The following is a 14,412-nucleotide window of genomic DNA, read 5'->3' on the forward strand; positions in this document are numbered from 1 at the left end:
ATATCAGCAGTAAATTAGTGCTTATATACTTACATATGGAATTACCTTGTTTATGTTAAAATACACAGACATCATAAAAGTCACTTATTTGATGAGATCATAGATACATGTTTGTACACACAGAAAAAATATGAGCATATGAGTGAAAATGACTCCAGTGTGTACTGTGGGGTGTTAAAGTGATGCTATCACTAAATTTTACTCTGATGTGTCTAGGAAATGTAACTTACTGACATGGAATGATATCTGCGCACAAATCATTGCATGAAGACAAGTGTACCAAACAGAACATGTGATAATATACATTTATTCATGTAGAATTATGTAGTTGTATTTGCCTACTGAATAATGAGTACACATGCAGGTCCTTACTGTTTAAAACTTCTGTCATGCACATGTATCATCTTTTTAAAGGGAGTTGCTTTATTATGAAAATAAGCGACACTGCAGCTAGACAATTATACCATCATGCGCTATACTACATTCAAACAATACAGGCTGAGAGAATGGCTAAGTACTAGCAAATCAAAGAGTACATGACAAAGACACTGCAAGTACTTACCCACCAAACACCTGCAGAGAAGAGAATTTGGAAGCATCCAAAGCAGTGCCATTTACTATTCGTGCCTTAAATGAAGAGTGAGAGAAAACAAAACAGTCTTTTAGCATATCTAGCTAATTACACATGAATTTAGGACACGGGTCAACTGCACTACACATGTAACACCTAGTATGACAGATGCTAAGCAGGGTCAGCTCCAAGTCAAAGCTGTGTTTTGGGGAGCGGTGGTTTGGAAATTGGCTGTCAGCATTTAAACAAAAGCATTGGCAGAGACCAGTAATATAGATCATATTCTCTATACAATTGACCCTTAAAACTTGATATGCACAGTGATGTTCATGAATCAGTCAGGAAGGTCATGATTTAGCCAGACTTAAGAACAGATGCTGGGTTTGACCGTAGCAGACCCTAGGTAGGCAAGTGTAAGCTAAAGTAAGCGCAGCTGGCAAGGTGTAACCTTTTCAGAAATGCAACATATCAGGGCACAATTAAAAGACAACCAAAGAATGGAAAGCTGGGATAACATGCACATTTCACAACTGAAACAAAGGAACCAAAACAAGTCTAGTGTGTCACAAACAAACATGTACAAAAGACAAGATCCCTCAGGAGGGAAGAAAAAGTATGATTTAAAACCTTTTCATCCACAGAACTGCTATCTGAAAGAGAATCAGGAAAAGAAGGGATACATGTTAGATGGAATACATTTCAAGAAATCATAGAAACACACATATGAACAAGTGTTACTGTTACATTGTTTTAAAAACATGTATGAAGTTTCAACGGACAGGGCAGTCCATTATAATTTAGAAAGCTAGAAAATGTCACAGAACAATTGGAAAGTATAAAACATGATTAATTGAAGAAAGCATATCATATCACAAACAAATTAGTTGAATCAGAGGTCCTATAATCTAACTGGGGCTCTGAAACAGGAAGGAGACAGAAATTTCAGTCATTATTACATTGCAAAACTGCTTCACAGTACTACACTGAAAGAACCAAGGGAGATCAGCTGCTTAGATCAGCTGACTATCTAGAATTGTTTTCATAAGGAGTTATTTATCACAGAATATGAGAATCCAAAGGCTAATTACATTGAATGTCTGCTACAAATAAGAAACTACTATCAGAAGGTATACAGATCACAGACACAGTAAATGGCACAAATGGAATACAAATGCAAGACGACTCCTCCTCCTCTGCAGCTTTTTAGAGTCAATGTTTCAGGTTTGGATTGGTTTTCCCATAGCCTCCCATTATAAGTTAAATTATAGGGGCAAAATTTCCCACTTTCAACCACTCGTGAATCCAAATTGTTGGACAATAGAATATAGTGTGAATATTTGGCTAGTTTGTTTGATAAATTCAGGTTTCAATCTTCCAGGGTCATAAGGACATAGTACATTTTTACTTAACATACTGGTACTCTCAAATGTATTCAGCTTTGTTAATTAGCACAAAACTGGAAGACTTCTCTGAGGATTCAAATTAGCAGAATGCAAGAGCTTAAGTGAACTTGGAATTCATTGCATTCAAATAATCGGTCTATGTAGATGAGCCTGACAAACCGACAGATTTGCCACAGGTCATGTAGCTCAAATATGAACCTTACTAATGGAATCTGAAATATGTTCATATTTTTGACTCATTGTGATTGGACTGAATGCTGTGACTAAATGCTTCTGTACAATTGCTCCAATTTCTCAGAGCTATATATTCAAACACAAATCATGATAAAACAATTACATAATAGAAAAACAAATCTTATTCATGACCATTAATTTTTAATGTACTATGTAATATATGCCAAATTTTAAGTGCTATTCAGACTAACATACCATATCCAATATGAGTTTATCCCAAGGATGATTTAAAATCATGCAATAACAAATTGAATATGATTCATCAATTACTCTGAAAATTCATCATAGCTGAATTTCAACAGTTAGTCAAACAAAACCTGAAACAGTTTCAAGGCTTTGAAACAAAATTTTTTAAGACCTAAAAAATAATAGGATTGGAATAGATATTCCTTAGGTCAAATATATTCTAATCAGCTGCCTTTCAGGAACATTAACTTGTATGTAGTCAGGCACTTCCATTATCGCAAAAAGTCTAACCAAGCTGTTTACTATTAACATTTGCTTCTGGAAATTCTATCCAGTATACTAAAACATGAACAGAAATAAACAATACAGCTATTAGAAATCAGAAACAAAGTTATTATTTTCAATTATTATAATTTCATATGCAGAATACAAAATTTCCCTGGAAATTTTTAAGAATTAATAAGGCACTTGGCAATGAAACTGTTTGATTAATAATATAAACAAAATAATAATAATAGTAAAAAGCTGTCTCTTACATACTAGCAATAACTAGTTTGTACATTAATAAAATTAGATTGATTTCAAACATCCCAAACTAGGGTTGGCATTGTGGCATCATGTCAAGCTGTAGAAGGTAACACTAACATCCCATGTTGGAGCTCCAGGTCATGTTGTAGCTGCTCCTCTTCCAATTCAATTCCCTGCTCATGTGCCAGAGAAGGCTTATTGAATAAGATGGCTGAGAGAACAACAGGTATCAATGGGAGAGAATGAATAAGGTCCATTCATTTACTCATTTTATTTGATAGGTATTGCCACAGAGAGTTGGATTCAAAGAAAGAGAAATTTCATTTCCTGATTGACTCCTCCAAATTGTTGCATCAGTTTGGGTGAAACCAAGCCCAAGCAGGAGCCTGGGATGCCATGCAGGCCTTCTTCCTGGACAGCAGCTGCCCAAGTTCTTGGATCGTCACCCACTGCTGTCACATCTCAATATCATATTCTCTATCTACCAAACATTTAACAACTGAAATGGAAGGAACCTAACAATGAGTTAAAGAACAAATAATCCTCACGATTTCCTAAACAAATGAAGTAGAGGCAATACTTTCAACCTTGTTTTGCAAGGCCAGCCTTACTTACACTTTTGTGATATATAAAGATACTACAAGAGAATACTATTATAGATTCATACCCTTGAAGCAAACAATCAAAAAATTCTCAACAAAAATGCTATCCAAGTAAAATGTAGAGCATAACTATAAAAATTGAAATAAACATAAGAAAAATAAAGGGTAGGATGACAAAAGGTAGGAAGAGGGCAGGAAACATTATTATGCTTCTTTTTAGCATTTATTTTTTTAATATATTTTTATTTTGAATTTTGAATTGTGGTACAATTTTGTATAGGCTGGGATTTCCCCTCCAAACTCCCACCCCTGTCAGATTTTTCCCATTTTGTTACAATAGTGTAATCCTTCATAAGGAATCATAATTAGCATTTGTTTTATTTTATCAATTAGAAATCTTTTTTAAAAGACATAAAATCGCACACATTTATAGCATGTGATGTTCTGAGAGTATATATTTAACATGCTCATTTAACACTTGTCTTTTTGTGAAAACAATATTCTATGGTTCATTTTGTTTTTGAATAGAGAAAAATGGTGTATTAATAATATAGTCTACTGAGTAACAGAATCCTAGAACATCTTTCACCTATCTAATTATGAGTTACTGTGCATTAATCAACCTTTCCTTTTCTCTCCCTCCCAGTTGACCGCTCCAAGGTCTGGAAACAGCACTATAGTTTTAACTTCTCTGAGACTATGCTTAAAATAAATTCCATACGTAAGTGAGATCACATTGATACTTTTCTTGCTGTAATTGATTTATTTCATTTTCTTCCTTATTTTTTTAAAAAAAAGTTTGTTTATATAAAGGAAACAAATTTCACGTATACAGTTGTAGAATACTTCCTACTGTATACTCCTTCCCTCATATCCTCCCTCATCTTTCTTTATTTTTTTATGATTTTTAAAGCTATATTATTTATAAAAGATGAGCAAATTTTTACAATACAGATTTAGCAGCACAGTGATACTTTCATTGCTACCTCCCATCCTGTTTGTTACCCACCCTCCTTCCTCCAACCTTAGCTATTTTTCTTTTAATTTTCACAATGACACACTTAATTCCTCAGTTGTATACATGAAATTTGTTCCCTTTACATAGACTTGAAAAATGCTAGGAAACCAAATTTAACTGCATATTTAAAAGATAATATTTAAAATCAAGTTGGATTTATCCCTAGATGCAAGAATGGTTCAATATATACAAATCTACAGGCATAGTATACAATGTTAACATAATGAAGGGCAAAAGCCATATAATCATCTCAATAAGTGGGGAGAAGTATTTGGCAAAACACATGTTTCCATGATTAAAAACTCTAAAAAAATCAGTGACAAAGGGAACAGATCTGAGAATAAGAACACTATATATCCACAATTAACTCAGCAGTGAAAAATTGAAAGTTTTTTTTTGAAGTCAAAGATTGGAAGCAAGCCATTCTCATTGCTCCTATTCAATGAAGTACTAGAAGTATTACAGCAATCACACTGGTAGAAAGGGAGCATTTAAATTGCAGAAGAAATTGCTAAATTCTCTGGGTGGAAGTAATGCGGTCTTACATATGTATCTACCTCTAGAAAAAAATTCTAAACACACCAGAAAAAAATTCTTAAAATAAAAACACATCAGTAATATGATAACAAGGAAAAAATATTAAATCAGCAACTTTTCTGCATATTATTAATAAAGTATATGAAAATAAACTAAAGAATATTTGTCATTTATAATATCTTTAAAAAGATAAAACACCTGGATATAAATTTAACCACAGTGATGAAAACTGTAAAACTACCCTGAAAACTATTAAGAAATTTATGAACTCATTTGCAGAAAATACAAACAATTAGAAACATACCCAAAATTTACACCTTGGAAGAATTCATAACACATTATATAGCTTATGATGTTTTCACTTAATAGTTTCTGATTTTAAAGTGGTGCAAAACTGATAAGAATCCAGTAAATTATACTTCGAGTCTGATTTCGTTCTATTACCTGGTAGTGATATAGGTTACAATACTTAATAGTGATGCTGGGCAAGGAATTCACATGCTAATAAGAATAAATGACCAGTACTCTATGGTATAGTGTGTTGTTTAACTATGATGTTTGCTATGCTATCTTATAAAACTCATTTCTAATCTGTGTTATTTTCCATTTCTGATGGTTTTATTAGGCCATAATCCCAAGACAAATCCAGGAGAGTTTGTGTTATTAAAATCTGATACTATACAAACTGATGTGCAGATTGAATGCACTCTCCATCCAAAAATTCATGTAGAACCTAAGTATAAAAGGCAATCTAGATAAATAAAATGTAGTTTCAGGCCATCTCTCTCTCTCTCTCTCTCTCTCTCTCTCTCTCACACACACACACACACACACAGAGAAAGAGAGAGAGAGATACAAGGAATTCTACTGAACCATAAAAAAGAATGAAAGCTTGTGTTCTGTGACAAATTGGATGCCCCTGGAAACTATTATGCTTTTTGAAACAAGCCAGCCTGAAAAAGACAAATGTATGTTTTTTGTGATATTTGGTAATTTATACACAGAGTACCAAATAAGTATAATCTAAATGATTGAAACTGATATTCCATTGTTCATAGCCTTTGTTCATACTGGCAAGGAATAGCAGATTTTTATTTGTTTTCTTTCTATTTGCTGCATGTTGATATCTTTACCCAGCGGAGTGTTAAGCTTGGATTACTAAGTGAAATGAAAGTATACCATTGTAAAAAATATTTTAAAGAAAGAAAGAATTGGTGGTGGAGGAGGGTAGGCGAGGAACATGGGCAGGAAAGATAATAAGGTGAAAAGTATCATTCAATTCCAAATTTGAATTGTGAGATATACCAAGTTTGTCCACTTTATATAAGTTATTTTTAAAAATCTGTAGAAAAGAGGAAACCTGGAGCTATCACATACCCCACATTCAAGCCGTATTACAAGGCTTTGGGCAGTTAATACAGAATACAGAAAAATCTATAGGGATGAAACAGATTTCTCATTATCTGATAGTCAATTTTCAGCTGTTACTTTTACTCCTGTGGAACTGCGATCTTCCTGCTTTTACTTGTTAAATATTATGGTTAGTGATGAATTAAATCTGTGATTACAGAGTAGATTAAAGTGATGTCTTTGCAAAGACTAAAGAAAAAATGAGATAAAAAAGAGGTGGATTGAGGGAAGGAGAGGGAGGGAAGCATAGTTATCATCTTAGAACTGTACCTATGAAAGACATTAACTCTTCTCTCTCTTTATATTCATAAATATCTTCCAAAAGAAACCAGTCAGTACACAAAAAGTAGCACCCCCACCAAAAAAGAAAAAGAAAATCAAGCAATATTATACTTGTATAAAACAAAACAGAGAACCCAGAAATAAACCTGTGTGCATATGGTCATCTAATCTTTGATGAGGGTGCCAAGAATACAAAATGGGGAAAAGATGGTGAAGGAAAAATGGTGTATAATTGGACTGCTATTTTATCATACATAAGGAAAACTCAAGGCAAAATGAATTAACGTGTTAAATGTAAAACTGAAACCACAAAACTCCTAGAAAACCATGAAGAGGTGATGGAGAGGAGGGGATCCTTACAAAGATCTTGGCATTGATTTTTTGGACATGACATCCAAGACAACAAAAGCAAAATAAAGAGGTGGAAGGCTTTATGCCAAACTAGAAGATTTCCACATAGCAAAGGAAATAATAACAAGAAAGGCAGCTTTCATGCTAACAGCTCAAATATACAGGAGTACACAGAATATATGTGCTTCTTTTGAGTTTACATCCAACACAGGTTCCAATGTGCATATCCCAAAGAAATGAATTGAAACATGATCTGAAGCAAAATGTTTTCTCCCTGATCCTCAGTGCACCTTCAAGGATAAAGATATGCAGAGCACATTATCTAAGGAATCTAGCTGTAAACTCCAATTTGTTTCACCTGGGTAGTGATGTTTCTAACAAGGAATACACATTCACTAATTACTGACAAAAATATTCAAAATTAATCCCTAATGTCTAAATTTGAAACATATATAATCAATTTACAATATATGAGACAAAAGTTAAAATGTTTGCGTTTCCTCACTGGATATTTCTGAAGGAAATTTAGATAGAAAATATTTCCAGGAGGGAACAATTTGATCTCTAGCCCATCTTGCATAGAGCTCCCATAAATCTCCCTGTTCTAAAATGCTTCCTAATAGCATCAATTCCACCCCTTGTCGCACTACTTTTCACTATCATTTTTGGGAAATGGTTTGCTTTATTTACTGTCATACCCCAAAATGCATAACTATAGAAATATGGAAATTTGCCTAGTAGGTCTGAGAAAGCCATCACATGGGATATGAAAGCAATACCAAGAATAATTATTAACATCACTAGAGGAAACTTGAGATGCCATTAGCTTTTACAGACTACCCATTGTGTACAAATTAGTTTTTGCCCAGCCAATAACTAAATTATTTGAACTGTCTTCTAAGGTAGCAATATTTATTATATGCTACCAGCACAGAGAAGATTTTATGCCACAGTGTGGCATTTTATAAACTGCATGTGTATTTCTCAATACAATTGTATGAATGCTGACTGAGGGATTAATGTAATTCATTTCTCATTCACCACTGATTTCTCATTTACGGCCTGGGGTAACCTGAAATACTGAGTCAAAATGACACTACAACGTATTAAGGATACATGGAGACCATGAATGAAGTGATATGAGAATGTATTTCACTAATGAAAGAAGTCAAAGACATTTACAAATAGATTCGTGTTCACGGATTAGAAGAATTGCTAAATGACCATATTGCTAAATGACCATAATACCCAAAGTGATCTAAAGATTCAATACAATTCCCTCAATACAATTTTATTCGATACAACGAAAGGGGAAATGACATTGTTCTCAGACAAACCAGAGTCCTAAAAATTATCCACAGGAACAGAAGGTTCCTAAACTGTCAATATAATCCTGAAAAAAAAGAAAAAAGATGGAAGTATTGGTGCATCTGACTTCAAAACATAGCTGTAGTCATACAGTCAATATAACGCCGGCATAAAAGTATATATTTGAATCGATGGAAGAGAATGGGGATTCTGAACTCATCTTTCTACAGCTGACTTTATTGGGTGTTGAGGGGCAGGCATTGGTTTGGCTTGATTCTTCTGTTTTTACAAAGTTTATAAAAATAGACATTAGAGAAAGAAAAAAATTGCTTTAGTAACTTCTATTTGGAAAACATTCTTCATATTGAAAACAAATGAAACCAGAAAACATTCCTCTCTCGTCATGTAGAAAGATCAACGAATTAAAGATAAATCTTATGAAGAAAATTTAAGAGAAATGCTCAAGACCTTAATTTGGGAAAACAAAAAATTGGGTAGGACCCAAAAATCATAGGCAGCAAAAACGGACAAATGGGATTATGTGAAACTATAAACTTTCTATATATCAAAAAATAATCAACAAGAAAAGGCAGTTTGCAGAGTGAAAGAAGACATTCTCAAGCTATTCATATGACAAAGGACAAATACCCAGAATATGTATATATAAGTATACGGAAAAAATGCTCAGCAACACAAGTTATCAGGAAATGAAAATCTATAGCATAACGGGCCAAACGTTGACCCAGTCATGATGCAATAACCAAAAGGATAAAAACTTCACAAGTGGTGGTAAAGACGTTGTAAAGAGAACCTCCCTTAAAGTGTTGGTGAGAATGTAAAACAGTGCAGTCATTATGGAAAACAGTATTAGGTGCCTTGATAAACTCGAAATAAGTGGCCAGTGTTGTGGCACAGGGGTTGAGCTGTGGATGTTGACAGCAACATTTCAGAGTGCTGCTTCTAATTCTACTGTTCCACTGCTGCGTTTAGCTAACTGCTAATGTCCCTAGAAAGCAGAAGACAGTCCAAGTGTTGGGCCCCTGCCACCTATGTGAGAGATCTTAATGGAGTTTCTGGCTCCTTCTTCAGCAAAATCCAGCTCTGGCCATTGTGGCAATGCAGGGATGGAAGACTTCTCTCTCTTCCCCTATATGTAAAGAAATGCATTAATCTTTTAAAAATCATCAATAGGACTATTACCTTAAGTATTGTCACTACTACTTGGTAAGTAGTCAGGGAAAATGAAATTGGAATGTAGAAGATGCATCTGCACTTGTCCGTTCATTGCTGCACTATTCGTGATGATCAAGTCAGGGAATAACACTGGGAGAACACCAATGGATGGACAAAGAAAATGTGCAAAATCAAAAAATATTAATCAGAAAAATAGAAATGGCATTCTGTTTTTTACAGTAATGTGGGTGGAACTAGGTGCCACGATGTTAAGTAAAAACTAAGTTTAATGAAACAAATGCAGCATATCCTCACTCACAAGTGGACATTGAAAAAGGTCATCTCACAGAAGCAGAGACTATAGCTACCACCACCTGCTAAGAGTGGGATGGTTAACAGATAAAGTTGTGGAACTCGATGCAAAGTATAACTTCTAATGTTTTATAGCACAGGCTAATTATGGTTGACAACAACTGTAATTTCAAATTATTAGAGAAGATATTGAAATTTTCCAACATGAAGAAATGAGGTGGTGTGTATGGCAATTACTCTGATGATTACACATTGTATAAATGTGCTAGAGTATCACTGTACATGTTTGAGTATGTATTGCCAAACATATTGGAAAAACTAAACAAACCAGTAATTACTAAGGAAATTGAATAACTAGAACCATTTTTTTTCCTGAGGAAAGGATATGAGATAGTTTAAGCTAAGTTTTATTAATTTTATGTGAAACATAAAATTCCATTGTAATACAAATGTGATTATTAAAATAGAATGGACATAGAAAAATTACACCCACGTAATTTTCAAATTAATAGAAGCTTGAACCTGAAATGAGAAAATGATATTACATGATAAAGTTATAAACTAGTATCACATATGTACAAAATACCAAGTAAAATTACCTCAATTAATATGGCATCCACAGGTATAAATGTATGCACATTTTACAAAATCATGTATGTATAAGTCAAAACACTGCTATAACAGGATAAAAGTATTAATGAATTTCTGTTACTAGGAAAATATAGACACTCTATTATTCTCATTAAGTGCAACTGAAAACTCCAGCTATCATATACAAAACATAAGATACCCAAAACTAGACAGAAGAGGGCAGATCAGCTAGACTCCTTGGGAACAAAAGTCTGAACTTCATACTGAAAATATATTGTTTGAGTTTTTAAAAAGTTTGTATGTGGAGGTAAGTTTCCTAAGAAGTGAGCCTTAAGATAGGAGTATGAGTTACAGTTATCAAGAAAAGCCAATATATAATCAACAGGACCCTTAACAATGGATGGAATTCAAAGAGAAGTCAGAGTTCTAAATTGTGAAAGAGAAAATCAACAAATTCTCGATGGATTTGAAGACAGAAACTACAACTGGCCTCTAGCAGCCAGAAAGTCATATATAGGTTTATCCTAAGCCTTAGGAAGGAAAGTAGCCACACTGATACACTGACTTTAGCCCAATGAGATCCACATCTGAATTTTTACCTCCAGAATTCCTACATATAAATTTATGCTGCTTCAAGTTTGTGGTAAATCTTTAAAAGCAACACTAGAAAAAGAATCCACAATATTCTAGTAACAGTATAAAGAAATATATTCAAAAAGTAAAGTATGAATAACCTACAGCAATGCAGGAAAAATACTTGGGTGAAAACCACGGGAAACAAAAGAATATGATGATTGTAATGATTAACAATACAATCATGACAATGAGTGTAAATTGTCTAAATATGCTAAATATAAGGTGCTTAACAGGATCGTTGGAAGCATCACAACTCAGCTATAGGGTGTGCATGAGAACTTAAACACAAATATAGGCAAACTGAAAGTAAAAGAAGGAAAGAGATATACTACACACACATCAATGAAAATAAAGCACTAGAATCTGTGCTAACATCACATGTACTAAAATGCAGACTAAAAGAGTCACACTATTTAATGATATGAAGATCAATCCATCATGAAGTCACACCAAGCAGGAGTGTATATCCAACAAATGCAGAGCTTCAAACTATGTGAAAACCAGACATAACTGAAAAAAAATAAAGTAACAACTCCTGTCAGAGTTGAATTGTCATACATTGGTAAAATACTCAAAAACATCTAGTTATAGAGAGGTATAATTTCCCTACAAATTTACATGGGAATTTGATATAATTCTTATCTAAAACTCAAAATGACTTTTTAATAATTATAAACAGAATAGCCCTAAAATTTATATGGATAAGTAAAAGAACTAGAATAGTTAATACAGTCATGGCAAAAAATTACTCTATCCAATCACACAATGATTTTATGTTTATAGTAACAAGGAGTCTAAAGTATTGGTGGAAAGAATGGCACATGAAACTAACACAGCACATTTAAGGAAAACTGACTTTTTGACAGAAGTAAAAAAGAATCAAAATGCTATCTAGTGAAGGGTAATCTCTGAGCAACTGATGAGTTACTGAATATTCACAGCTCTCTCCAAAAAAAGCAATGAAAAAAATCGGTGGAATCTCAACTTAAAATCTCACATTTTAGGAATATGTTAAACTTACACAATTCCTTCTTTTTTTGTTCCTTTATTTTTTTAAAGATTTTATTTATTTTTATTGGAAATTCAGATATACAGAGAGAAGGTGAGACAGAGAGGAAGACCTTCCATCTGATGATTCACTCCGCCAAGCGGACACAACATCCGGAACTAAGCTGATCCAAAGCTAGAAGCCAGGAACTACTTCTGGGTCTCCCATGTGAATGCAGGGTCCCAAGCCTTTGATCCGTCCTTGACTGCCTTCCCAGGCCACAAGCAGGGAGCTGGATGGTAAGTGAGGCTGCCAGAATTAGAATTAGCACCTACATGGGATCCTGTCCCATGCAAGGCAAGGACTTCAGCTGCTAGGCTACCATGCTGGACCCTATTATTTTTTTCATAATGATTACATGGTTGATCATGATTACATGGGAGGATCTAAGTTTAGGGAAAATTGGGTGAGCTCATTGTTTCCAAATTTACTATTTCTTCTTGTTTCTGGGGGAAGGGAAGAGACAAAGGAGGAAGCCACATGCGACTTTCCAAATGTTGCAGTACCCAGGGATGAGGAACCACCACCTCATATCAACCCAGAGTATCAATGTGTACATATTCTGAGGGTACTGCCCAAGTGACTCAGATAGTTCTGAATTGCAGTTGATTGCACTGATCCAAGGATGATGCAGCCCTCCCAATGTGCATTGGCTGACACAGCAAGGCTCAAGTCTCCACTCACCGAGATTTTTTGCTGTCATCGTTTGACTAGGGTAGTTGTCCAGTTTGTTTTGTTCTCCTTCTTCTGCTATGGCACCAAAAGAGTTGTCATATTCTCCTTTTACATTAGGGTCTGTGTCCACTGCTACACCTTTTTCACTAACGGGGGTTTGGGCCACGTTCTTGAAGGCAAGCCCAAGGGACCCAGGCCAGGCGTCTCAAGCCTTACCAGATTCCCCACCCATAGGTGGGGTGTCTCAAGCCTCATCCCCACTCATTTAGGTGCTGGCTCATGAACCTGATACTGACCTCACAGGCAAGCCAAGAGACCCAGGCCAGGTGACTTATGACATAAAATAACACGAAAAAAAAAAAAAAACAGTAAATGTTGCTCTTAGGAAGCTTTGTTAAAATAAAGTATAAACTTGAATAAAATATTTACAAACTACTATTCAACAAAAACCAGTTGCAGTATACACATAGATACCTTCAAAAGTCACACACACATATATACATACACACACAAATCCAATTAGAAAGTTTGGCCATGTCTTACATTAATTTCACAGATGAAAACATATGGATGATAAACAAGCTCATGACAAGCTATTCAACATGGATACCTGCTTATAAAAATGCAAATAAAATCCTTGACAACATATCTCTACATATTTACTAGAAAGCTAAACAAACAAAAACAACAAACAGCAATTACAATACAAATTGCTAAAGAGAATGCATTAAAACTGAGTCTCACACACATAGTTATAAAACTAAAGATTTGCTCAAAGTTCAACTAGCAACTACATTTTTGGGTATTTTTCCTGGAGAGAAAGATGTGTTCACGCAAATACCTGCACATAATTGATCATAATGATTTTATTTTCTTGGTCAAAACATGTAACTAACCAAAATGTCATTCAGTGTTAAATAATTAAGCCAGTTTGGGGCATATCCATATCGTGGAACACCAATTTGAAACAAAACTAGATCTCAAAGGTAAATGAGAAAGATCATATCGCCTTAAACCTCAAGCTTCTCCCAATAAGGCTTTCCTTACTGGCATAACCCCACTTAAATCCCTCAGCACCAAGCACCACTGGCCAAGCAGACTGACAATGAATGCTCTGTGGGCCAAAGATTCACGCTCCAGGAATCTCTTGTTCATCTCAAAGCCACACTTCTATTGGTATGAACTAGCAGTCTAAACTACTACACCACTTATAGACACAGTTCACATTGATTAAGACTATATTCCTGAGCTCACCAAATCCAAATCAACAAGCCAAGTGAGGCTGAGCATCCCACCTAGCCCATTTTTCCCCAATAAAACCTACTACATGAAAAAGGGAAGACGGCAAATGCCAATGTAACGATACACGGGACATGAAAAAGCAAGGCAGCATGACACCTCCAAAAGAATCCAATTCTCCAATATTACATTCTGAACTGATGGAAACTTATGAAATGTCAGGCACAGAATTCAAAATAATGGTTATAAAGAAACCCAATGAAATGCAAGAGAATAAAAGTAGACTCATTGCAGAAGTGAGGAAATCA

General features: G+C 34.6%; 1 protein-coding gene across 2 annotated transcripts in view; it reads right to left on the reverse strand.

Annotated features, from left to right (window-relative positions):
- Window positions 1–14,412, reverse strand: part of UNC13C (unc-13 homolog C) — a 577,988-nt gene that overhangs the window by 448,599 nt on the left and 114,977 nt on the right. For both annotated transcript variants that reach the window (XM_004578069.4, XM_036495361.2), the window contains 2 exons: window positions 1,199–1,221; window positions 563–627 (listed from right to left, as the gene is read on the reverse strand). In XM_004578069.4, coding sequence (XP_004578126.2) covers window positions 563–627; window positions 1,199–1,221 — 88 coding nt within the window. The remainder of the gene's footprint in view (window positions 1–562; window positions 628–1,198; window positions 1,222–14,412) is intronic.

This window comes from Ochotona princeps, chromosome 6 (assembly GCF_030435755.1).
Source record: "Ochotona princeps isolate mOchPri1 chromosome 6, mOchPri1.hap1, whole genome shotgun sequence".
In the NCBI taxonomy this organism is placed as follows: domain Eukaryota; kingdom Metazoa; phylum Chordata; class Mammalia; order Lagomorpha; family Ochotonidae; genus Ochotona; species Ochotona princeps.